Source organism: Protomyctophum bolini (assembly GCF_963924005.1).
Source record: "Protomyctophum bolini genome assembly, chromosome: 2".
Classification (NCBI taxonomy): Eukaryota; Metazoa; Chordata; class Actinopteri; order Myctophiformes; family Myctophidae; genus Protomyctophum; species Protomyctophum bolini.
In genome coordinates, this window is record NC_137863.1 from 46,783,647 (window position 1) to 46,810,151 (window position 26,505).

Sequence of the window (26,505 nt, forward strand, 5' to 3'; positions counted from 1 at the left end):
GGAAATGTAGAACATTTTGCCTCATTATATTGTATGGCACCCCAACTTTCAAAAATTCCCCTAGTGTGGTTGAAGAAAATTCTTGGTAAGAAATGTATTCCCAGATTGTATGAATATCCCTGATACAATAACACAGCCTGCAGGCACACCGGGTTCACTACATGGCTTTCGCTTTCCTATTTAATTTGAGTTGCGTGTTCATGATTTTCCTGGAAGTGAAACACTAAGTTTCTAGACTATAAAACGAAACTATACAAGACGTAGGCGTAGCTATCTGCACACTGAACAGCTGATCAGACATGCAGGCTATAAACAGCGGTGTCGGTCATCATCATGCCAAAGGTTTCTATAGCTGCTGCACTGATAGTAGCACTCGAGTAGAGCTCTCTGAGATCTCTCTTCGTCTTTTTCCTGTGATTGGTATAAAGATACAAATATTTTAAGGCTCCTCATTAAGGTGAGTTATTATAATTTCATTATTACCGGTAATAGTTACATTGTTGTCATTTAGAGGTAACTGAATAGATCAATGAAAAACACGTGAATAGAAAGGGATATTATAGAAACAATTATAAGTTCAACTATTGTTTCTAATATCCCTTTCTATCCCTTTCTATTCACGGTGTTTTTCAACTAGCCTACATACAACTATTATAGTTGTATTTGTAGAATTGTTAGGCTATAGTAGCCCAAGCCAATGCTGTAAAAATGTATTGTCATCATATGAAGAAAGTGCCTTAAAGTAGACGAATTATCATATGGTAGCCTATGGTGTTTTCAATGTTTTCACCTTTGGTGTACGTCCAAACAAATAATTGCTTCCGCCTTCCCGATAAGCTCGTGCATTGGTAATATATTTGCTGCTGTATCATTTGCAAGCTATTTCTGGTGAAATGAAACCTATTCACTTGCATTTACTTATGGGCTCCAGCAGGTGCCGCACATGCCCCTATAATGGTTGAGTCCAAATCATATCACTTCGTTTTTGTTATTTTTCTCTGGCATCTGGTGCGTGCAGTGCTTAATATATTTAATACAGCATAGCTGTAGGCTATAATACAGTCCACCCTCCCTGGAGTCAATTTGTTATGCACTTCAGATATAATACAGCAAACTGAGAAAGATGTTGCTCAATTGTTCAGGGACCCCATGGAATTGGGTGGCAGCCTCACCATCCACGTGCCTCCTTGGTGCCTATTGGCACTTTCTTCTGATTTAGACTTGAAAATCTGTGTTTGTTTTGTATGTATAAATGTTGAGGCTGTCCTCTTTCTTCACTCACAGATTGCCCGTGTGAGTGTCCTTCAAAGTCATCGATCTTTAAAGGTGTGGACAAACGAGCAGTGGTGAAAGTAACTGAAAAGGGGGAGAGCTATACAGATGCAGGCTGGAGGGAGAGGCAGAGGAGGAATGGACAGAGGGAGAAGCAGAGGAGGAGTGGACAGGGGGAGAGGCAGAGGAGGAGTGGGCAGGGGGAGAGGGAGAGGAGGAGTGGACAGAGGGAGAGGAAGAGGGTTTGGAAGGGGAGACAGAGGAGGAGGAGGCAGTGGGGGACGGGGAGAAAGAGGCAGAGGAGGTGCAGCGAGAGAAATGGATGGAGGATGGGGTAGCAGTGTAGCTGTGAGAGAAGGAGAGAGAGGGGGCATGGGGGCTGCAGGGGGTCGACGTGGTGGTGAGAGAAGAGATGGCGATGCGGGTGGAAGGCACGCCGGTCATCGGCTGGGCTACAAAACGTTAGAGGAACTCTCCGGGAAAGATCCAGCCCAGGTGGCCATCACCCTGTCCTCGAACCCAGCCCTCAAAGCGATGCTGGACGAGAGAGAGATGAGGCAGGACCTGGTCCAGCTCCTGTGCTTCGTCTTGGGCAAGGCCTTTCAGGCACAGACGGACAGGGCCACCCTGCAGCACCTGGCTGACACGGTGAAGAACTCTGGCTTCCTCCGCACCATTCTGCCACACTATGTGGCCAGCATGGCCTCAGAGTCCAATCCCGACCGCAGGGATCAGTACCCGCTGCATCTGGACAACATCCTGGCTGTTGTATTTGAGGTAATTACGTCCTTTGTCTTACAGAGGTTTGTAAAACGGCTGTAAAACGTGCAAAATTGACCTTACAAAACTTGGATTATATATTTTCTTTTTTGTGTGTTGAATGTTGAATTATTGTTTCTCCTTTTAAGCTTGACATCCTCTGCAGTTTCCTTAACTACATCCCCGTCCACTTTGTTCCAGGTGCTCAAAACCTTCCCTGCCAGTTCTGTCCAGTCGGTGTCCATGCTGGTCATGCTGCTTCCAAACTCCATCAACACCCTCAGGGCGTCAGGGGTGGACATCAACCCTCAGACGGATGAGAAGTTGCAGGAGCTCCAGGGCCTGGTCAACCATCTTCAGGAGAAATCCAGGGAGGGGACCCTACGCTCAGACAAAGACACCTATAGCCTTCTGCACGCTGCTGGAGAGAACCCTGGTAGGTAATGTCCCCTGCTAAGGGACAATCATAATGAACACTGCTGTACTCCTTTATATTGACATTACCGTTTCAATATAATCCTATTAAAAAGGCCAAGCTCTCTCTCTCTGTGTGTGTGTGTGTGTGTGTGTGTGTGTGTGTGTGTGTGTGTGTGTGTGTGTGTGTGTGTGTGTGTGTGTGGGCGCGTGCGTGCGTGTGCATGCGCGTGCACGCCATCATCACAGTCATAAACAAGCTGCACAAACACATCAGGGAAATGCGATGTCAAACCAGTTTAACCCATTTTGAACAGGAACCCCTTTTGGTGTTAGCATTACGTTATGCTTTAGCTATTTAAAAATAGCAGATCTACAAGCTCATATAGCGTGCCACCGAGTGGCGCGCTACGAGCTTGTAGGTCTGCTATTTCTTTTTTAATCGAAGAGCGACTGGACATAGAAGACATTTTTTTTAAATCTGATCTCAGGTCAGAATGAAAACTGTCAGGAATCTGTAGAAGACATTTTCAGAATCTGATCTCAGGTCAGAACGGGTTAAAGGAAATCTACAGTATAGCTGTGTATACCTTTTCTGCCTCCTATAGGTGCGGAGGAGGAAGAGCAGCAGGACTTCAGGACCCTGCCCATCTACCCCACGCCCGAGGAGTTCCAGGAGGAGCAGAGGCCTTTCCTCAGACCCAATCTCACCTCTCGCCGCTACGCCAGCACCCGCGTCTACCTCGACACGCACTTCCGGCTGCTGAGGGAGGACTTTGTGCGGCCGCTTCGCGAGGGCATCCAGCAGCTACTTCGGAGCCAGAGGGACGTGGGGGGAAGGAACGACGCGAGGAACGCTGCGCGCTTTGACGACATCAGATTGTACCTCGACACCCGTCTGGTGGTGCCGAAATGCACGCTGGACGGCATAGCCTTCATCGTTCAGTTTGACCCGCAGCCTCTTAAGGTCAGTTATATACCTGGATGGATTTACACAAACGTTTTCTCCTGGTGCTTAAAGGACAACTTTAGTTTTTTTTCAACCAAGGTTCATGTTTTAGGTTGTTATTAGAGAAACTAAAAGGTGAGTGTTCATTTTCTTTCATTTGCTGCTTTCTTTCGTTTTAGGGATTTTAGCAGTTTTTGACAGGGGGGCGGGGGCATTAGAGCATGGGGCTAAATATGTATTTTTTAACACAATTTTATGGTGATTTCTTTTTTTATGGTTTACTATAGTCCTAATAAACGCCAGGAAATTACATCTGGCCACAAAAGATCACGGGATCTATTGAATGTGACAAACTGACATATTGAGCCTATACACACAGTATAAGCCTTCCCCCAGTAGGCTACCTTCACATTCAGTAGATCGTGATCTTCTGTGGCCAGATGTAATTTCCTGGTATTTATTAGGACTCTAGTAAACCATAAAAAAATAAATCACCATAAAATTGTGTTAAAAAATACATACTTAGCCCCATGCTCGAATGCCCCCGCCCCCCTGTCAAAAACAGCTAAAATCCCTAAAACGAAAGAAAGCAGCAAATGAAAAAAGATTAACACTCATCTTTACTTTATCTAATAACAAACTAAAACATGAACCTTGGTTGAAAAAAACTAAAGTTGTCCTTTAAGGCCTTCGGTGGTGAGTTGACCACCGAAGCGGTGGTTTGGATGTCGCCAATGTTGTGGTTGGATGAGCGGTGGTGAGTAAAAAAGGGCTGGGGAGAGCGGTGGTTTGCTCTTCACCGTGGCTCAGTTGTAGTTGCGGTGGTCACCTCACCACCGAAAAGCCTCTATGAAAGAGCCTTTACACGTTTGTCACATTTCTTTATGGAATTGCTTATAGGGCGCCTATTGACTTTATTGTTTTTGATTAATAAAAAAAAAAATCAAGAAACACTGAATCAACGCAAAACAATGCTGATTGACTTTTAATTATATCAATTAAATCAATTAGTCTGATTATCCACTTAAGCCGTATTTCATTTATACTTTGTTGTATAATGGTGTCATGCAAAAACATACAGCAAACTGGCAACTATTTTCGGCATTTAAACATGCTCAAAGAACCCCCCAATTAAAGTTTTTGTATAATTATGAATTGAATCCGAGTTGTTCAATTATCTGTTGCACCTCTAGAATGGATAGATATTGACAGACTGTATAAATGACAATATAATTGGCTAATATGGTACACGCGCTACCACATGTTCTCTTTCTCCCGACAGTTTGTACGCTGGGAGAACTCAAAGAGGCTTATCTACGGGTCCCTGGTCTGTCTTTCGTGTGACAACTTTGCGACCTTCCTGTTCGCCACGGTGGCACAGCGCGACCCTGAAGAGCTGCGGAATGGCCGGGTCCAGCTCATCTTCTCTAAGGAGAGCAGAGACAAGCTGGTGACAATACAGGTGAGACCCTACAGTGTGTCTAATGGAGGGCAGAGACAAGCTGGTGACAATACAGGTGAGACCCTACAGTGTGTCTAATGGAGGGCAGAGACAAGCTGGTGACAATACAGGTGAGACCCTACAGTGTGTCTAATGGAGGGCAGAGACAAGCTGGTGACAATACAGGTGGGACGATACAGTGTGTTTAATGGAGGGCAGAGACAAGCTGGTGACAATACAGGTGGGACGATACAGTGTGGGGGTGTAATGAATGATAGCAGGTATTACATACATTTCAACAGCGACACGATACGCATCCCGATAACATGGTTAACGATACGATACGATATTGGTTCATTCATGGCCATATGATCCGATGATTTAAAATTGATACAGTAACTATTTAGCAAAGAAATTGAATCTGTGTGAAACGTGCGGATAGTGCTGCTTTATTTTAAGGGAAACCTTTATTAGTATGGATTCCCTGGCAAATCCACGGACATAGTATTCGAACACATATGGACAAACCCTTGACATGAACACAGAGAATACACACTATGTATCGATAGACCAAGTGGCTATATATTATTTTCTTCTTAAAATTGCTAAATACAACACGCAAGTACTTAATATCGATACAAATGATACAAGGTCAAACAATACGATATGTTGCTATTTACAGCTATACTTTGATATACTTTGATTGTTGAAATTAAAATTGATCTTTCGATACAGTATCGTTACACCCCTACAACAATGTGTTTAATGGGCTATGATAAAAGGCATGTCCGGACAGGCTTTTTGACAGTTGCTAAGGATGCATGAGGTCACCAACAAAGCACTGTATTAACACTGTTTCATTCAAATCCTGGCCCAGTACTGTTCTTATCTAAAGAAAGATTCAGACAAGCTGTGTAATGAATGTTAGACAGCTTATACATTGTAGCACCACTGTTGCCTGACAATACGTTTTCTGCTGGGGAAAAAAAAATGTCAACGCAAGCACAATGTGCCATTTTGGTCAAGTGAAAAAGTATAGCATTTGCCTTAACTGCATAAAATGCCTCTACTTGCTGCACAGTTGCTCCATCCTTTAAGATGTATTGTTTGGAATCCAGGAGTTCATATTTACCTGACTATATACAACGTATCATATAGAATAATTATGGTATAATTATGTTCCAGGTGGTCCCCAGCTAAATGATGTAGAGTTGGTAACCAAATGGAGCCTTATATAGCTTAACTCTTAAAGATGGAGTGCCACATTTTCAAGTCAAACGGGCCAATGAAATAAACAGTAATATAGTGACACCACACTATCAGCCCCTCCCCTAACCCCCCAGCTGTTGGTGCGGCTTCAGTTCAGGTGGATCATCACCCATCACCACCACCACCAGGCAAACCAGGCATACTTAATGAACTGAAAATAAAAACAACATTTGAACAAATGCTGTACACTTTTTTGAAAAAAATGATACCTCCTTATATAATAATAAGACAATGTTTGCCTGTCGTCTCCTAATGGTACCACATCAATACCGCATGGAATTAAACCTTATCCAACGACAACAACATATTCAAAGTATTGGGTCTGAGAGGCTATACATGGACATGGTCCGTGGCTCAAATGCAGAGTAAATAATGGACCTCGATATGAAAAAGGTTGAGAAGTGGCTGCTATAATATAGAGTATAACACAAATGATCTGATCCCTCAGCCAGACCAGTCGTTCCTGATGGTGGAGACCACTGCCTACTTTGAGGCCTACCGCTATGTGCTAGAAGGCCTGCAGGAGCAAGAGGAGGCCCACATGCCCTTTCAGAGGTGCGTGTGTGTGTGTGTGTGTGTGTGTGTGTGTGTGTGTGTGTGTGTGTGTGTGTGTGTGCGTGCGTGTGTGTGCGTGTGCGTGTGTGTTGCTATTATTCATTTCCATGCAGGTCTGACATTATTAAAAAAATGACGGTCTCAGTTTTCCCTCTACAAATCAAACATACCGTACACAAAAAAGTACATAAATCCTACATAAAGAGAGAGATAGAGAGAGAGAGAGAGAGAGAGAGAGAGAGAGAGAGAAGTCAAGGTCGCGGTCTCCATTATCTTCTATGCTCACTTTGGCTCTCTGGCACACATGGATGGGTTCGTAGGTTCATGCACCTTGTCTGCACTCCCTGTGCCGTCCAACAGCTATACATTACCCTCAATGAGGGAGTATCTGTGTGAAGGCAGTTCATTTGGATTCTTGTCTCCCAGTCTCTGCTCTACTCACCATAGCATGAGCCATAACTTTAAAACCACACGTGTATATTAATCTCAAAAGGAGAACAAGTTATAGCTCAAATATAATTATGTTAATATTGACTAATATTGGTTGTATTAGTGTTTTTCTCCAGTGAGCATTTCTTTAGCTAGACTTTTCCAATCAATCCACACTGTACAATGTATTCAAAATCTAAGTTTATTCTAATTCCTTACAAAAAATTACTGGAATCCAACAGCTGGCTTCGTCGTCTTGTAAAATGAGTAATAAATCAGTCATGTCCAGTTCACCAAGAGTTATAATCAATAGCCAGGCACACATGCCAGCCCACAAGTGTGATGCTTTAAGTCTCTTCATTCCCATTTCCTCATAAAATGAAAAATAGTCCAATATTTAACTTGATTGATTGATTGAGTGATTAATAGTTTGCAGAATTACAGTACATTTCAAGCACAACTCAATACAAAAACTGTGACTGGACGACACCATAATAAAGCATTACACTTGTTTACAATAGGGCCCGCCGTTTTCAATTCATCAAAACATTTAGAGGCGTATACGAAGATAACCCATACTCTTACATGTACTGCACATCTCTCACAGGTACATAGTGGACTGCAACTCCGATGTGCTGCCCCCGGCCTATCTGAACCAGAACGATTCATACAATCTGTCGGACATTGCTGTTCCTGAGTACAAGGGCACGATTCAGCCCTTCCACTGTCTGAAACCAGAGGCCTGGCCCAAAATGGAGGAGTTTGGGCTGGACGAGTCTCAAATGAGAGCCCTCCGGCTGGCCCTCACCAAGGAGCTGGCCATCATACAGGGACCCCCTGGCACTGGTACGTGGCATTACGTGGCATTTCCAAAGTTTTGGATGGGAATAATTAAGTAATGGGTTGGAAAGGTATTGAAACTGAATTAAACATGAGCCTCTGGGTTGAGTCCATGGCACTGGCTCTTTAAGGCCTCAAGAATACCCATGATTGAACGATAGCATTATAATCGTTAATATCTGCTATTAAGTTGGGGTAGTTGGAACTAGTGAAGGAACCTTTAAATATTAGATGCTTTGATGAACAGAAAGGAAATAAATTGAAACACCTGATTTTAAAATGCATGCGCGTTCACTCCCGTCTCAGCACGAATCATTTGGGTTTGTAACGAGAGGAACTGGTTGTGAACCGGTTCTTACAGGTGTACGTTATACAGTACAAAAGTTTTTACTTTTAAACAAAATGAATGGGATGGAATTCTTTATAGGGAATAACCCTTGAGACAAACCATCTTGTTTTTTTATTTTTTTATTTTTATTTTTATAATTTTTATCCCACGATTTTGTAACCCCTTTTTCACCCCTGTGTCAATCATCTAATGTGATCCTGGGCTCTACACACCCTCCACCAACCTAGTCCCCATATATGGGGGACAAGGGGAGAGCAACGGACTTGAACTCATGCTTCCTTCATGCCTGAGTGTCCAAGTTGCTCCTTTACACCTGACAGGGGGCCGTTTCCCTGGTTGGACGTAGCGCGTGGAAGGAACACGTTATTCCAACCAGTTCCTTTCCCCTCCATCAGGCCAGCCGGGGCGGCCAGGAGGAGGCAGTTTAGAGACCAGGATTACTGCATGTTTTTTGTGAGGGTACCTACCCTAGGGGACACATGCAAACTACACACACCATCTTGTTTTCAAGGGGGTCCGCATTCCGTAATACAGAAAAGAAATCACACCCGTGTGAAGTGATGGGCGCTAATATATTAACCCATTTAGGCCTGACCTCAAAATTAAAAACAAATCTTCTAAATCCTCCAGTTTTCTGAAATAAATATTTTCACGATTTTTCTAAAATAGCAGACCTACGAGCTTGTAGATCTGCTATTTTTCAATAGCTAAATTATAACATAATGTTTAAAACACCAAAAAGGGTTCCCGCCCCAAAATGGGTTAAAGTCTAACTCATGTTTAGGTGATGTAATGGTGATATAAAACAAACAGTGCAAACACAAACATTAAAAGCCATTAAACAATAAAGAGACAATATGACATTAACGACACACAGTTTCCCTTCATTGTCAATGCATTTACAAAACAAACATTGAACTAAAGACAAACATTAAACCAATAAAAGGTCACATTGCACGAGCAATAAAACAAAAGCGTATTTGTTTTACCACTGCTGAGGGCTCTTTACACAGACTAGATTATAATATCACAATCTCCCTTTATGCCCTTCTCTGACACGTGTACACGTACGGTTCAGCGTCAGAACACACACACACACACACACACACACACACACACACACACACACACACACACACACACACACAGGTAACATACTTCATTATATCATAACATCACGTAACAAATCACCCATTGGACTTGCAGTCAACAAGGTCCCGTAAAGATATCGTGTATCTCCCAAGTGTCGTTGCCGCAGTCACTTACGTATGCCCCTCCCACTAATATTGCCAGCCAATTACAATGTCGCGTCACCCCTGTGATCATGTGTAAGTAATTCGGATTTAACCCCCCCAAAAATCATGGATGTGGTTGACATCATCAAGATGTGACTCACCATGTTAAAGACTTTTTTCAGACCTCCAGTTCTAGGAAACACAGAATGGGGGGGACTATTTTTTTAATTATTTCCACACACCAGCTCTAAGGTATATTAATGACATAGTCAAATGTTGAAAATGAGTGGAATGTCCCTTTAACTGGAGGTTCGGGCCGCCCGTATATTCCCATAACAATGGGCATGCCCCCTTTTGTGCCCATATATGGAGCTGACTGATTTGTTTGCGCCTGATGCAATGACTTTGAGGTTAGACGCACAGACACTCCATATTTGGGCGTATAGCTGCCATTGGGAACTCCTTAAAGGACCACTTCACCACTTTTCAACCTATCTTCATATACTAGGTCCTCACTAATAATCATGATAAAATGGCACGATTCTTTTCTACTCAGTCTGTGTCTCATAGGAGGGCTGTGGGCAGTTCAGAAATCGTCTTCCAGTGACATCATCATTGGACAGATTTTTTTTTAAACAAGATATTTTTACAAAAATGTTAAGATTTTCATTATCGTGAGAACGATGGCTTCCATTTTCTCATTGCAACTTTTCAGGCCTAGAAAGCCTGCAGTTTTTCCCCCATCGATGATGTCACTGGAAGACGGTTTCTGAACTGCCCACAGCCCTCCTATGAGACACAGACTGAGTAGAAAAAAATTGCGCCATTTTACCATGATTATTAGTGAGGACCTATTGTATGAAGACAGGTTGAAAAGTGGTGAAGTGGTCCTTTATTAAGCCAATTTTAACATAGGATATTCCCTTCCTCCTCTGTCTCCAGGGAAAACCTACGTTGGCCTGAAGATTGCTCAGGCCCTGTTGACCAATAGCAGCCTTTGGAGTAGTGAGCTGCTCGGTAACGCCCCCATGCTGGTGGTGTGTTATACCAACCACGCCCTGGATCAGTTCCTTGAGGGTAAGTCATTCAGTGATTGGCCGGTCTCACAGCCTTTCCACGCCCCCCTTTCCAGACCTAGTGGTGTTGACGTGACGTCACTCCATAGACATTACATGTTCAAAGGCCTACATTCAGAAACCATAAACAACGCTTATTCTGAAGGTAAACTTTATTCTATTTGGTTTGGCGGTCTTAACATCTTGTTTTCTTCTTTTTTTTTACATTTTGGAAACGGCCTTAAAGGCCTTGCAGGTAGGTATGTATAGCTCTGGTCCATAGCCTTATACTCATAGACCAGAGCTACATCCCTACCTGCTTTCTCTGCACCGTTTAAGGCCGTTTCCAAATGTTAAAAGGTAAAAGACCAATATTATTATGAAGAAAACAAGATGTTAAGACCGCTAAACCAAATAGAATAAAGTTTACCTTCAGAAAAAGGTCTTTTAACATGTAATGTCTATGGAGTGACGTCACATCAACACCACTAGGTCTGGAAAGGGGGCGGGGAAGAGCTGTGAGATAGGCCTATTGCAACCAAGTGAACCACTTCGAGTACCCTTTTATGCTTGGCTGGATTCTAAAAACAAAACAAAAAATATATAATGTAATAATAATAATAATATTATAATAATATTAATATTAATAATAATGTAATATCTCACAACGTGTAAGGGGGCTAGTCGAAATAAAGCGCAGCATTGTTTTGCAAGTTCCTGACAGTGTGCGGGTCCTATTCTTTGTCATTCAGAGATCCCCCATTTACAATATAATGCACTTTGTCCTACGCAGCCTGTCACCAACCTTCCGAGGTGTGCATCAGCTGCTTTCTAATAAAAAAACATGTTGATTTGATGAGCCGTGAGCATAACTAACTTTACCTAACGTAGCCTAATACTCCTCTGTAAACACAGGTATCCATAAGTTCCTGCCAGACGGCATTGTCAGGGTAGGAGGCCGCAGCAGCAGTGAGGTCCTGAAGCGCTTCAACCTCCGGGAGCTCACCCAGTCCTTGAAGTCCAGACGCATCATGCCGCACCACCTGAGTTCTGCCTACAATGAGGTGAGTTGGTTGGCACGTGAGGACATTATTGACACAGATGATTCTGTTTAACCCATTCTGACCTGAGATCAGATCCATACGAGGTTTCCACTGGACACACACTGGTCTGATTAACCCATTCTGACCTGAGATCAGATTCTAAGAAATGTCAGTCGTTCTTCGATGTTTCAAAAATAGCAGACCTACAAGCTCGTAGCGCGCCACTCGGTGGCGCGCTATGAGCTTGTAGATCTGCTATTTTTCAATAGCTCATAACATGATGCCAACACCAAAATGGGTTCCCGTTCAGAATGGGTTAACATTACTCTACCTGCCACTGATACAAGGTCTCAGGGCTCATTTGTCCCTCAATGTAATCACCTATGTTCACATTAAGAGAGCTCACATGTTGCGAGCTAGTCGATCTTGTCAATCTGCAATTGCATTTCTATACGGTATGGCCTTGTAGGAGATTTCTTACTATGTTTTCCTTTTATATCTTTTATGGTGGTTCCCAAAGTTCCCAAGGTGGGGTCCGTGGACCCCCAGGGGTCCTTCGGGGAGTACCAGCTGGGGGGTCCCCAGCTAAATTATAGTTTGGAACAAAATGGACCCTTATATGGGTCTGTAACTCTGAGAGTGTACAAATGAGAGAATTTTGGTTCCTATACTACTGCGCTGAAACTGACACAGAGGTTATTAGTGAAGACGGACAGGAAAGTGGGAGGGAGAGACACGCAGCAAAAAGTCGCCATGAACGGGACTCGAACACGTGATGCGCTTTACAGGCCAAAGCCTATATATGTGGCATGCGCCTGGACCACTTGGCCAGCGGGGCGGGTGCCACCAGGACTTTTACTTTTAAAGGGATTGTGACATTAAAAAAAAGGTTTTGGAATTGTTCTTATTTTTTTTTAGGTTTTCTAATCTCAATTGCACCCAAAAAACATGAACTTTTAACATTCAGTAGATTTTCTGTGATCTGGGGTTTTCTGGCTCAAACAGGTGCTCTGATTTGCCGGCAGTTTGTGATGTAAGAGCCTGCAAATCCCATATTTGTCAATGGGATTTGCCAGCAGATGTCACTGTTTTCACTGTGTTGCCTGTTTTCATTGTAGCTCAAAAGGCTTCCAAACCCCAAAGAAAACTTCAGACCACAGAAAATCCACTGAATGTTCAAAGTTCAGGTTTTTTGGGTGTAATTGAGGTCATAAAACCTAAAAGAAAAAAGAAAAGGAAAAATAAATGAAAATTAATGTCATAAAACCTTTAACAGACTATACACAGCTGTATTGATACTTCCCCACCACTGCACTCAGAGCCCGTTGTGGTGTTTGTTTGGCTTGTGTTTCCCTCAGATTTACAGCGACCTGCGTCAGGAGGAGATGGAGATCCAGAGTCAGGCGGTGAAGCTGGAGTGCAGTCTGAAAGGGGTCATCAGAGAGCTCTTCCTGGAGAGGTTCATCTCCGAGGAACACTGGGGCAGCCTGCACCGCTGCCCGGCCGTGCATGTGAGTCACAAAACAAACAAACACACACACACAAAGGGAAAACAAAGGAAAATTTGCCTGATTTATAGACAGTCGTGTGGGACATTAATTAAAATTGCATTCTCTTTTGCCAAGACGTGGATGATCAGTACAAGACAAAATACATTTACGTGAAAGTCAGTTATACGATTGTAATAATATATCTGTTCAACAGAACTGTTTGTGTAATGGTCCTCTGCTTAGGACCAAGATGAGTTTGAGATTATAATTCTTTTTTTTTTTGGAATTAAAAATAGTGTGGATTCTGTCTGAACACAAACATTAGTCTATGGGCTTTAGAGTGAAGTTTACAGCATGCATTGGAGTCTATGGACTTTAGAGTGAAGTTTACAGAATGCATTGGACTCAAGTCTATGGGCTTTAGAGTGACAAGCAGGTTACATGAACCACGTGACCGGGCCGTTTTCTCCCGCATCATTGGATGGACCACATGATCGGGCTGTTTTCTGCCCCCTCATTGGATGGACCACATGATCGGGCTGTTTTCTGCCCCCTCATTGGATGGACCACATGATCGGGCTGTTTTCTGCCCCCTCATTGGATGGACCACATGATCGGGCTGTTTTCTGCCCCCTCATTGGATGGACCACATGATCGGGCTGTTTTCTGCCCCCTCATTGGATGGACCACATGATCGGGCTGTTTTCTGCCCCCTCATTGGATGGACCACATGATCGGGCTGTTTTCTGCCCACTCTCTCTTTCTGCAGAACTCTCCTTTAAATGGCTCTCTGACATGGAGTTCCACAGGGCTCCTTGTGTCTGTCATTGACGCGTTTGCTTTAAGCAGTGACGTCAAGCTCCAATGCCCAGCTTTGTGTGTTTGTGTGTACCACATAGTGATGATTTAGATTGGCTGAACATGGAATGTGTACCACATTTGTGATGATTCGGATGGGCACGGAATGTGATGATGTATGAAGATATGAGCGCCCCTATTTTCTTTAATGAATTATGAATTATGAATGAACTCTGCTTAGAACCAGGATGAGTTTGAGATCTCTTTTTATTTTTATTGAACTCTGCTTAGAACCAGGATGAGTTTGAGATCTCTTTTTATTTTAATTGAACTCTGCTTAGAACCAGGATGAGTTTGAGATCTCTTTTTATTTTTATTGAACTCTGCTTATAACCAGGATGAGTTTGAGATCTTTTATTTTTATTTTTATTGAACTCTGCTTAAAACCAGGATGAGTTTGAGATCTCTTTAACTCTGCTTAGAACCAGGATGAGTTTGAGATCTCTTTAACTCTGCTTATAACCAGGATGAGTTTGAGATCTCTTTTTATTTTTATTGAATTCTGCTTAGAACCAGGATGAGTTTGAGATCTCTTTTTATTTTAATTGAACTCTGCTTAGAACCAGGATGAGTTTGAGATCTCTTTTTATTTTAATTGAACTCTGCTTAGAACCAGGATGAGTTTGAGATCTCTTTTTATTTTTTATTGAACTCTGCTTATAACCAGGATGAGTTTGAGATCTTCGGTGAGAAGAAGAAGAAACCCTGTCTGATAATGGAGTGGCTGGGGATTGGTTCCACCGTCTTCCAGCAGAGGGCGACAGAGGAGGCAATATTCACAGGTGAGCTTTTAAAGGGCTGCCATTCCTGAACAAAGCAGGCTCATATGAATAAGGCAGGATAATTTGAGTGGTGCAACCACTCCAAGGAACAGCAATGTCCGTGTTTGTTCACCTATGTATGTGTTAATGAGCACGAGTATGACTATTAGTACTATTAGTTAGTGAAACGGAGAGAGATAGTACTGTTGCCTGCTAATGAGAGAGAGAGGAGATGGGGGGGGGGGGGGGGGTTTCACCATTTAGTTCATCTCATAAATGCTTTGCTTTCGGTTCCTCAACATTGTAGCAGTAAAAACAACAGTAAGAAAGATATAATTATAAACATTATGCAAAGTGGAAAGGAGGAAGAGCAGGAGTCCCATAATACTTGAAAGTTACGGTCATAGCGGCACCAAAGACAAATCTCTCATGACCTCTCCTTCTAATCTAAACCTTCCCGCCATCGACATGTGAAAGGGGTTCGAGTAGGGCTGAAGCTTCCTTGCTATTCCACCCATACGCCAGATCCTCCACCCATCCGCTGGACGCGATAGATATGGAGGGTTATACATATGGGCTGTATATACAGTACATAGTGTATGTATGAACTTGTGTAGTATGTATATTTATGTGTATAATATTGTTGTGGACTAACTTTCTGTGGTTTGGAGGCGAGGAATGATGCCACAACAAGGGTTTTCAGTAGCATGCTGTTTACTGGCAGAACGGCACATACAGTGTACCGGTACTTCCAACAGGTTGGCACAATAACAACAGGACTTCATAGGTCGGCAATAATACAGCAGCAGTACAGGTAAACTCACACTAGTACTACTGTCTCTTTGGTGGGTGAGTCTTGTCCGTGGTGGTCGGGTGGAGACGGAGGATTCCTCGGTACGTCTACACTCATTGAACACCGGAACATAACACACTAAACTGGCGGGCTGAACATAACCTACCCAGAACCCCCTGGGGCTGAGACCCAATCAGAACATAGGCTTAGTAACTAAACACACACAATAGGCTGTGGACAATACACTGTAGTAGCAGGGCATAGGATGGCAGTTCCCTCGTTACAATATGTTGGATGTGTGTGCAGTCTTATTATAAGGTAAAGTATCAGGGCCATGTGAGTGTGTTGTGTTTTTATCTAAATAGTGCGTGTGTGTGTGTGTGTGTGTGTGTGTGTGTGTGTGTGTGTGTGTGTGTGTAGGGGGGGGGGGGGCTGGGCCGTGGCTCAGCGGTCCAGGCACCTTGGTTGGTAATCCAGTCTGGCAGTGTGCCGCGGGTTCGACTCCCAATCCCGACGGCCTTCACTGCATGTTACCCCCCCATTTCCCCTCAGCCTACTGTCTGTCCCTCCATATAAAATAAATAAAAGCCACAAAAAAAATAGTGTGTGTGTGTGTGTGTGTTGTGGCATATGGGTAATAGGCCAGCAGTGTCAATCGTTCATAACTTGATTACCTGGGGGGGATCTATTTGCCTTCATGATTCCACCATTTTACAGTACACAGTTTGCACTATTCCCTTGCATGTGAGCTCCTGTGAACCTCCTATTATTATACAGTGTTTGTGCCGATAGTGTACTGGCGCATACCGACACACAAGCTGTGCTTGGAATGAAGTGCAAAAAAAAAAGAAAAAAAGAAAGAAAGCGACCTCGTATCAGATTTAATTTGAGATTTCTTCCAGCTATGGAGACGGGGGAGGAGGAGGAGGAGGAGGACGACGATGACATGATTGACATCGCCGAGGAGGCGGACCTGATCCAGGCCGAGCGATACGTCGAAGACGCGGACGATCACAGAAGCGACAGGGACAAAGAGAGGGCCAGAGTCATGGAGGAGACCCTCAGGGAGGTTCAAGACATGATGCTGGCCACCGTGTTTGAGGACGCCCACATACAGCTGGAGCAGAACGAAGGCGGCTTCCAGGTAAATGAAGACGTTATCCGTCTCTCAGTCTATGTTCAGTATTAGAGCGTCGCAAGTCCCTCCCCCCTTTCAGAACGACGAGTGGCCCAGGAAATGAATCGCAAATGCATTTTTTCCCATAGGCATTTCTTAAATTATTTATTTAAAGACCTTTTAAGCGTCGTTACGAAGCCAACTCTTGTCGTGACAAATCATGACAACACACAAAATATTTTGGACCAAACAAATAATTTACAAAGAAGAAAAACAAAAAAAAAAAAGTGTTGTAACCTGCCGTTTTTTTCTACTTTCTAATTCTTTGTGTGGCCCGAAAAATTGTGTTTGTCGTCATGATTTGTCACGACAAGAGTTGGCTTCGTACGACGCTTAACCCATTCTGAACGGGAACCCCTTTTGGTGTTTAGCATCACGTTATGCTTTAGCTATTGAAAAATAGCAGATCTACAAGCTCATAGCGCGCCACCGAGTGGCGCGCTACGAGCTTGTAGGTCTGCTATTTTTGAAAAATCGAAGAACGACTGTGACATTTTTAGAATCTGATCTCAGGTCAGAATGGGTTAATCAGACCAGTGTGTGTCCAGTGGAAACCTGGTATGAATCTGATCTCAGGTCAGAATGGGTTAAAAGGTCTTTATATTAAAAAAATTAAGAAATGCCTATGGGAAAAATGCATTGGGATTCATTTCCTGGGCCACTCGTTGTTCTGAAAGGGGGAGGGACTGCGACGCTCTATAGCCTTGTACTATTATATAGGCCTCTCACAATGATTACATAATCACCTAATCGCAAATTGTTTGAGATAATCACATTTTTTTCCTTTTTGCATAATCCTCCATCGTTTCCGTGTCGAAAAATGTCCATACATTTTCAAACATCTATCTATATATAAATGCACCACGTCTCTGCTGTGTGCGTCTGCAATCTTAACGTAACTCGAGAACCGTTCGCCCCACCGACTTCAAATCTGACACACGCGTTCCACACCCCGCCACAGGGGTGGTACGACAGTGCCTGGCCTTGGGACGGGTCGGTCGGACCCACGGTTGTCCAGAACCAGACATAATAACCGGGTGGGGCATGCTATATAAGTCCAGACTTATAGTGGCTTTTTCTGTTGATCTGACTTCATGATGATTATGTCATATTATTGACGCAATATTGACGTAACAAAATATGATACACGCACATGGCATAAATAAATAAAAAGGTGACCATGTTTGATGCATTGGTTTCCAAGATTCCCCCCCCCCCCCAACACACACACACACACACACACACACAAGCACGCAGTGCCCCTTCTTCTAGGCGGCTTTCGAAAACACACTGTCCCAAAATGCGAAGGCCTTTGTGTGTGGGTCAAAGTTCCAGTCACACAATGCTCCCTCCCGTATATGTTTGCCGTATAGATGCAACGGCAGCAGATCAAAAGGATGAAGAACAAGATGAAGAAAGAGCTCGGCAAGAGCTCGGCCATGAGCGACGAGGAGGAGCAAACCATTTGGGACGTTTGGGCCCTTGGACTTCCAGACAGATGGAGACTCTATCGGTAGGGACTCCGTTTCTCTATACCGCCTCCTTTCTGGATGCTACTGACCATCTCTCCCAATTGTGTCCACTATAATACTTTAATGTCTCTACCACTTTTATGTCTCGTTACCTGTCTGTCTGTCTGTCTGTCAGCAATATACTGTATCGATCAGTGATGAGCACATTTGCCAATTTTGCACAAACCCATGGTGGAAAAGGTTGGCCCCATGGGCCAAGTAGAAACGCATTCACTATTCACATTGATTGGCTTGCCAGTGCACCTGTAACAAAAAAATTAAATAAAGAAGAATGCTGAACGGATTAACATAACTAGAATTTCGCCGCTCATCCCAGAGTTACGTTGCAGCGCAATTATGGGAAGTTGCGGGAGTTAACAGACTCCACTTCATGTTGCAGCTGTGTTTGTAAACCCAGTATTGTGTAGAAACGGATGGGTTATTCATTTTTATAATGTGTTGTTGCGCGCACAGTGGTTGCACCACTCAAAAACTCTGAACTATCCCTTTGTGTAATTAATAGAGCCAAAAAAGCCTATTTTCTTAGTTTTTGCCGTCTGCAAAAACAGAGGGGTTTTGTGATGTTATTGACTCAGTTGCCACAACATAGACTAATACATATTATTTCCTGTCTGCAGGTTGTGGATCGCACGCTACCGAGTGGAGATGCGTACCAAAGCCCTGCAGTCCGAGCAGGCCTATCAGAATGCTGTAGACAGACTAGCGGATGTACGGCGGCACGAGAGTCTCTGTGTCCTCAAGAAGGCCACGGTACGGTAATTTTAATGTCACATCACAGTTAATGACAAGTAAAAAAAAAGTGGGTGAAATCCGTTTTCGTGTGTTTTTTATCAAGGAATAGAGAGAGAGAGGGGGGTGGGGTAAAGCGACGAAGGCAGGAAAGAAGAGGGTGGGTGCATGTGTTTGCAGTCCGGGGCAGCGGTGGCCGAACGGTTTGCGGAGCGGTCTTGATATCGGAAGGTCGCTAGTTCGTATCCCCGGACCGGCCCGTTAAAATTACCACCGTTGAAGTGCCCTTGAACAAGCATTATTGAACCCCTACCATGAAATGTTCTATGAGCAGGGCCTGGCTGTAAACAAGTTCTTGAGCTTAGTCCAGTTACCCTGGGTAAACATAGTACCTTTCCTTTCCTTTCCGACACCCTAACCTAAACCTATAACCTCACAGGAAGCCACAGGTTCTTTTAACCTGCCGCGCATGTCGGGAGCCACTGGTGATTTTTTTAAACCCGCAGCACGGGTTAGTTGTAACCCGCAGCGCATGTCGGGAGCGACGGTGTTGTCGAACTAATGCCTGTCGGACTGTTAGTGTGTCTAACCTGCAACGTACAGTTTCAGATTCAGATTCAGATACCTTTATTTGCCGTTGTGTAAAACACATAGGAATTTGCTTTGACATTTCACATGTGTGCATTTCTTATTCCTTTTTTCACATATATAACGAAAAAACAACAACAACACAAATACAACACCGTGCAGGAAGTATAAGTATAAAGTGCAGAGTTTATGGAATAGTGGAAAAACATGTCCGGTGACACTCCCTAGGGGGCAGGGGTGGGAGGGAAACCAGAGTCATTTAGCAGCCTGGCGGCTGAGGGGAAAAAAGCTCAGTCTGTGGCGGACTTTTGTAGCCTTCAGCAGCCGCAACCGTCTCTCCCAGAGGGGAGCAGGGTGAGGAGGCCATTATCTTTCTTCCTCTCTTCAATGCCCTGGAGTCGTGCAGGGACTTGAGGGAGGGCAGAGGACGGCCAATCACCCTCTCTGCAGAGCGTATCACCCGTTGCAGCTTGGCGAGATCTTTTGCAGCTGCAGCGGGGAACCAGGGAACAGTATGCACCCTACAAAAGGGTTTCAGATCATTTTAAAGCTTGTTTCACAAACTTATAAATGAATGCTACTACGCTAGCAACAACAGCAGCAATGTAATACTTCACTCGCTTGATTTGTTTATTTGGACGGGACAGTACATTATTGAACACAGCAATAAAACGAGCAAGATTTGGAGCATTATTTTGTACAGCCTAAATGTGGGTTATAGATACTTCAGGCTGCACTATATGAAATATGAATTAGCCAATAAAAAATACTATTCATGACTTGTTTATAAATTATTTATATATTATTGATATAAAACAAAAATAAAGTAATGTCAATATTGACCAACGGATTCGTATGAAAATCAGTCAAATGCAATCGAGCCAGTCAGGCTCACCCGTAGCCGACTGGCTTTGATTAGGAAACGCGGAGGCGTCCGTTGGTCGCGTTGTCGGAGTCTTACTAACCCTAACCCTCAGTCTTAACCCGGCCCGTAAGTCCCTAGCCTCATATCAGTCTTAACCAGCCTTCGCTTCAGTGGCAGTCATTTCACTTCTGTGTTTTCCGAATCGCAGCAGAGAATACATGCAGTCAGCTCCAGGGGAGCCTGCTGGCTCAATTCCATTTGAGTGATATTAAGTATAACCTACTGGTGATTTTTGGTTGATTCAAAGCGGGTATATTGACAGTATTAGTCGGCAAAGTGATGGTAGAATTATTGCATAATGATTGCATAATTTGTCAATAATACGTGTTTCACTGTTGGGGGCTATACAAATAAGCAAACAATCTGTACGCCACACACCAGGTCATCGGCATGACCACGACGGGAGCAGCCAAGTTCCGGAAGGCTCTCCAGGAAGTTCAGCCCAGGCTGGTGATCGTGGAGGAGGCTGCCGAGGTGCTGGAGGCTCACACCATCACCACGCTGAGCCAAGCCTGTCAGCATCTCATCCTCATCGGAGACCACCAGCAGGTTCGAAACCTCCACGAAACCAACAGAGCGAGGACGCGAGACATAGAGTGCGTGGTTCTCTCGCACGATCGTGTCACAACGCATCACACGTCCTGTGATGCGTTGTGAGCGCTAATATGGTTTCTGCCTGTTTGAGTAAATGGTGCGCTGTGACTGGCCAGTCGCTGTGATTGACAGCCTGCACCTAACCCTAACCTTGACCTCAGTAAAACTATACCTAAACCTAACCCTAACCTCAGTAAAACTATACCTAAACCTAACCCTAACCTTAACCTCAGTAAAACTATACCTAAACCTAACCTCAGTAAACTATACCTAAAACTAACGCAGTGGCTGGGGGGCGTTTCCAAGAACCCGAATCCGAGGAAGAAACCATATATTAGCGTTGTGAGCTTGTAGAGCGGATATCTTTGAATAGCCGAAAGATATAATGGGGCTATAAAGTGTTTGAGATTGTTGCAGATTTCATCATGTTATCACTGTTATAGCATCATGACTGCATGACTACAATGTTTAAATGAGCCTTCAGTTTGTGTGTGTGTGTGTGTGTGTGTGTGTGTGTGTGTGTGTGTGTGTGTGTGTGTGTGTGTGTGTGTGTGTGTGTGTGTATTCGTACTGTAAGCCTACATTATGTGTTCATGTTGCCCCGGTTTTGTTTTCCTTTTTAACATCTGTGTGCTATTTCTTTTATTGGAGAGAAGTAGGCTACAGTAATGCTTGCGTTGCCCTGTTTACACATGACATTAGCCATGCACTTGTGTAGCAACATACTGGTACTACAGTACCCTGCAGTTGTACAAGTCCAGCCAGCGTAGGAATCAAATTTGAAATCGAGTTTGTTTGTTAATGTAAGCCATGCCTTAATTCATCAATTGGAATTCAATGGTCATTTTCATACAGCAGTTGGTTTACATTTAAATGGAACTAACATGCTCTGCCATGGCCTGGAATGCTTCTTTTCATTTAATAACCTTTTTTAGACATAATACAGAATGGGACTCCTGACTCACTTTGAAATGATCCACTGTGATTGTATGAACATTCATGTTTAGTGTTTTGTTTTGTTTTGTGAAGCGTCATGCAGGCTCAGCATGTAATGGGGTGGATGGATCACACTTTCAGGGGAAAATAAGCTTTGGCATTGTTGTGCTGTTCAAGTGTTCATTAATCACAGGTTTGGTGTTGAATCAAGCGGAGGGGCGCAATGCTTCACATTTATACCAGAATTTGTCTCCCTCCCTCGCACCTCGCCCACGCACACAGGGCACAATATCATGCTGTCCCGTGTATGCATACAGATACACACATGCACACGTGCACGCACGCACACAAGCGCGCAAGGCAATTCAAAGCAGCAAGAAACTAAACAGACATTTAGGGCTCTGTTTTCGTCCATGCTAAACCCATTATCCCTAAACTACTTTGCCTTTTTTAGTATGTAGAGAATACAAGTCATCTCAATTCCACTGTTTCTCTTCTCTGTGAGAGACAGTGGAATAGCGATTGAGGGGTCCGGGCACCCCCAGTGGTCCATGGGGTCGGGATCCAGGTGGTACCCAGCTAAATGATTCCCGGAAGCAAATGGACCCTAATGGGCCTGTTGACTCAGAGTTAACTCAGAGTTAAATGAACACAGTGTAGATTGGCGTCCCAGATTATAATTCTCCCAAATGCATAATAAAACTGCGGGTCCTTGACATTTAAAAAAAAGGTTGTGAATCACAGCTTTATTCTACTGTGTGTCTCTTCAGCTACGGCCCAGTGCTACAGTATATGAACTGGCCAAGAACTTCAACCTGGAGGTGTCCATGTTTGAGAGACTGATCAAGATGAACTTCCCCTATGTCAGACTCAACTACCAGGTGGGTGCTTCTTTTTTATGAATCAGCCAATCTATAACTTTATTACTAATGCTAATTTATGAATGAACTTAAAGGGATTGTGACATTAAAAAAAGGTTTTGGAATTGTTCTTATTTTCTTTAGGTTTTCTAATCTCAATTCCACCCAAAAACATGAACTTTTAACATTCAGTAGATTTTCTGTGATCTGGGGTTTTCTGGCTCAAACAGGTGCTCTGTTTTGCCAGCAGTTTGTTATGTAAGAGCCTGCAATATGCCTGCATATAATGTCAATGGGATTTGCCAGCAGATGTCACTGTTTTCACTGTGTTGCCTGTTTTCATTGTAGCTCAAAAGGCTTCCAAACCCCAAAGAAAACTTCAGACCACAGAAAATCCACTGAATGTTCAAAGTTCAGGTTTTTTGGGTGTAATTGAGGTCATAAAACCTAAAATAAAAAAGAAAAAGAAAAATAAATGAAAATGAATGTCATAAAACCTTTACAAATATTTTATTTAAATAGAGGGATTCCAAGTGGTGTTTTTCTTTGGATTCATCCCTGTTGTATGTGTGCTTGTATACCCTCCTCCTGCTCTGCAGCATCGTATGAGGCCAGACATTGCCTGTCTCTTGACGCCGCACATCTACGATGAGCTACAGAACCACCCCTCCGTTTTGGACTACGAGAACATCAAGGTTTGCTTCGCATTCACGTCCATATATCAGTTCCCCTGGCTTTTCACAGCAGTGCATAATGAGTCAACAATGTATGAAAAATGAGTAACTAGCTTTATTCCGTCTTTGTACCCCATTTAGGTTATACCGTTTTCTGAATGTCATATAATACCATACCATCCATGAATAATATATGACAACACAAGTTCATGCTAATTATTATTGCCTTGCAGGGCCTTAACACCAATCTATTCTTTGTGGAGCACAATCACCTAGAAGAAGAGATCAGAGATGGGAAGAGCCACCAGAACACGCACGAAGCCAAATTTGTTGTTTCCTTGTGCAACCACCTCCTCTTGCAGGGCTACAAACCAGAGCAAATAACCATCCTCACCACCTACACCGGCCAGTTCCAATGCTTGCGCACACTTATGCCCGCCAAGGCCTTCTCCGGGGTCAAAGTACACGTGGTCGATAAGTACCAAGGGGAAGAGAACGACATCGTCCTGCTATCTCTGGTCCGCAGCAATAAACAGGGCAAGGTCGGCTTCCTGAACATCCCCAACCGTGTTTGCGTTGCCTTGTCGCGTGCCAAGAAAGGCCTCTACTGCATTGGCAACAGCGCGATGCTGGGCAAAGTGAAACTGTGGAGCAACATCTTCCACACTCTGCGCGGGAAGGGCCAGATGGGGACGGCTCTCACGCTCTGCTGTCAGAACCATCCGGACCGTCGGGTCACGGTCTCCTGTGCTGCGGATTTCAACCAAGCCCCGGAGGGAGGCTGCAAAGAGCCTTGCGACTTCCGTTTGGAATGTGGTCACGTCTGTGCAATGGTCTGCCACCCTTATGACCCCGAACACAAGAAGAACAAGTGTCTTAAGAAGTGTGAGAAGGTTCTATGTGACCTCAAACACAAGTGTCCGTATAAATGCGGAAAGGCATGCCCCGAGGAGTGCCCGGTGAAGGTCGAGAAGACCATAACAAAGTGTCGGCACAAGCAGACGATGCCTTGCCACCAGGACCCAGAGACGTTTGTGTGTCAGGAGCCCTGCCAGAAGATGCTCCAGTGTCTGCACCCATGCGATTCCGTTTGTGGGGCGCCATGCACCACTAAGTGCACGGTGAAAGTCCCCATGGCGCTTAAATGTGGGCACAGCAAGTCAGACAGCTGCCATTACAAAACAGCAAAAGACGAGCCCGACTGCAGCGCCCCGTGTAACCAGCAGCTAAAATGTGGTCACACTTGCAAAGGCACTTGCCACAGTTGCCACCAGGGACGCTACCACCACGTCTGTGCGCACCGGTGTGAGCGTCTTCTGATCTGCTCCCATAAGTGCCGGGAGCCGTGCCTTCCCGATTGCCCCTCCTGTACACGGCCTTGTGAAAACCGCTGCGTCCACAGCAAGTGTAAGAACAAATGTGGCCAGCCGTGTGCGCCTTGCATCGAGCCCTGCGCCTGGGAGTGCCCTCACCAAAGGTGCACCAAGCGTTGTCACGAGCCGTGCGATCGCCCGCCTTGTAACCGGCCCTGTGACAGGAACCTGCCGTGTGGCCACCCCTGCGTAGGCCTCTGTGGCGAGAAGTGTCCAAACAGATGTCGCGTTTGTCATCCCGACGAGGTCACCGAGATTTTCTTTGGCTCCGAGGACGATCCCGATGCTTTGTTCGTTCAACTGGAAGACTGTGGACACATCGTTGAGTCGTCAGCCATGGACACATACATGGGGATGGACGAAGGAGAGGAGGTGGCCATAAAGCTGAAAGAGTGCCCCAGGTGCAGAACTCCAATCCGGAGGAACCTCCGTTACGGAACTTACATCAACCGCAGTCTGGCCGAGATCGAGAGAGTGAAGGAGAAGATCAACGGCTGTCCAGCCGACGTTGCGCAGAAGAAGACGACCCTGGAGGAGCAATTATGGGGAGAGATGCGGCAGCGGGAGCTTCAGCAGTATCTGCCGAGAGAATACTTGCAGATTGGAGGTGAACTGAGCGCTCGCCATGTCACAGAAAAGGATCTGTGGGTTCTGGAAAACAAGATGGCCTTCCTTGAGAGAGTCGGGAAGCTAAAGAAGGTCCAAAAACAACAAATGTGTGTGAGTGTACAAGTCATCAGTTTTAAGGCGAAAGTTAAGACATTGGTGAAGTGGATCCTCGATGTCAGGCAGAAATTTACCGACCAGCAGGTCTCGGATCTGCAGAGTGAGCTGGAGCGGCTGACGCTCTTAGCTGAGCTAGAAGCCCGTTGCTACATGAGAGGAGGAGAAAGCGCCGTGGTCGACGACGAGATCGAAGTCATCCGGAGTGTTCTGGGAAAGCCGGGCCCGTTCACTGAGCAAGACGAAGTGCATGCCAAACGACTGTTGAAGGATCTGAGGATTCCACACCTGGGAATCAGCGAAAACGAGAGGAAGATGATCGTGTCGGCCATGAAGATGCAGCCGGGACATTGGTACAAATGCCCCAATGGCCACATCTATGTCATAACGGAGTGTGGAGGTGCAACGGAGAGTCGGCGGTGCACTGAATGCAACGCTACTATTGGTGGAGCAAATCATACTCTGGCCGAGGGCAACCAAGTAGCGTCAGAGATGGATGGAGCACAACACGGCGCTTGGTCTGAGGCCAACAACCTGCGCAATTTTGATCCAATTAACTTCTATTGAGCACATTTAAACCCTATATTGTCTGTTGTCTGTGTCTTGACCCGTTGTGAACATTTCTGCTCTTGTTCGCACGCCTATTTCAGTATGACACATGCTCAGAGTAATGATTTAAATCTTGTAATGTTTTGGAGTTTTGATTTTAATCCTTCCAAATATAACCAACCTTAGATCTACTGCTCTACTGATTTGTTTTGTTTGATTCTTGCACACGGAGGGGTGAATTGTTTGTATATACATGCACAGTGCTGCGTGAGGTTGTCATATGATCACATGAACCAAAGGCATTGCAGTGCTGTTTATCGAAAACTGTCACTG

At 44.5% G+C, this 26,505-nt stretch overlaps 1 protein-coding gene across 1 annotated transcript; it reads left to right on the forward strand.

Annotated features, from left to right (window-relative positions):
- Positions 1-1,644: 1,644 nt before the first annotated feature.
- On the forward strand, positions 1,645-26,505 carry znfx1 (zinc finger, NFX1-type containing 1; the record flags this gene model as incomplete). Its single annotated transcript, XM_080791171.1, has 17 exons — positions 1,645-2,049; positions 2,233-2,467; positions 3,054-3,412; positions 4,677-4,856; positions 6,553-6,659; positions 7,696-7,934; positions 10,455-10,589; positions 11,483-11,631; positions 12,969-13,119; positions 14,618-14,740; positions 16,415-16,656; positions 18,063-18,202; positions 18,839-18,971; positions 20,845-21,012; positions 22,764-22,874; positions 23,453-23,548; positions 23,761-26,505. 17 exons carry the CDS (start codon positions 1,645-1,647, stop codon positions 26,188-26,190), a joined length of 5,403 nt encoding a protein of 1,800 aa, XP_080647297.1. The 3' UTR covers positions 26,191-26,505.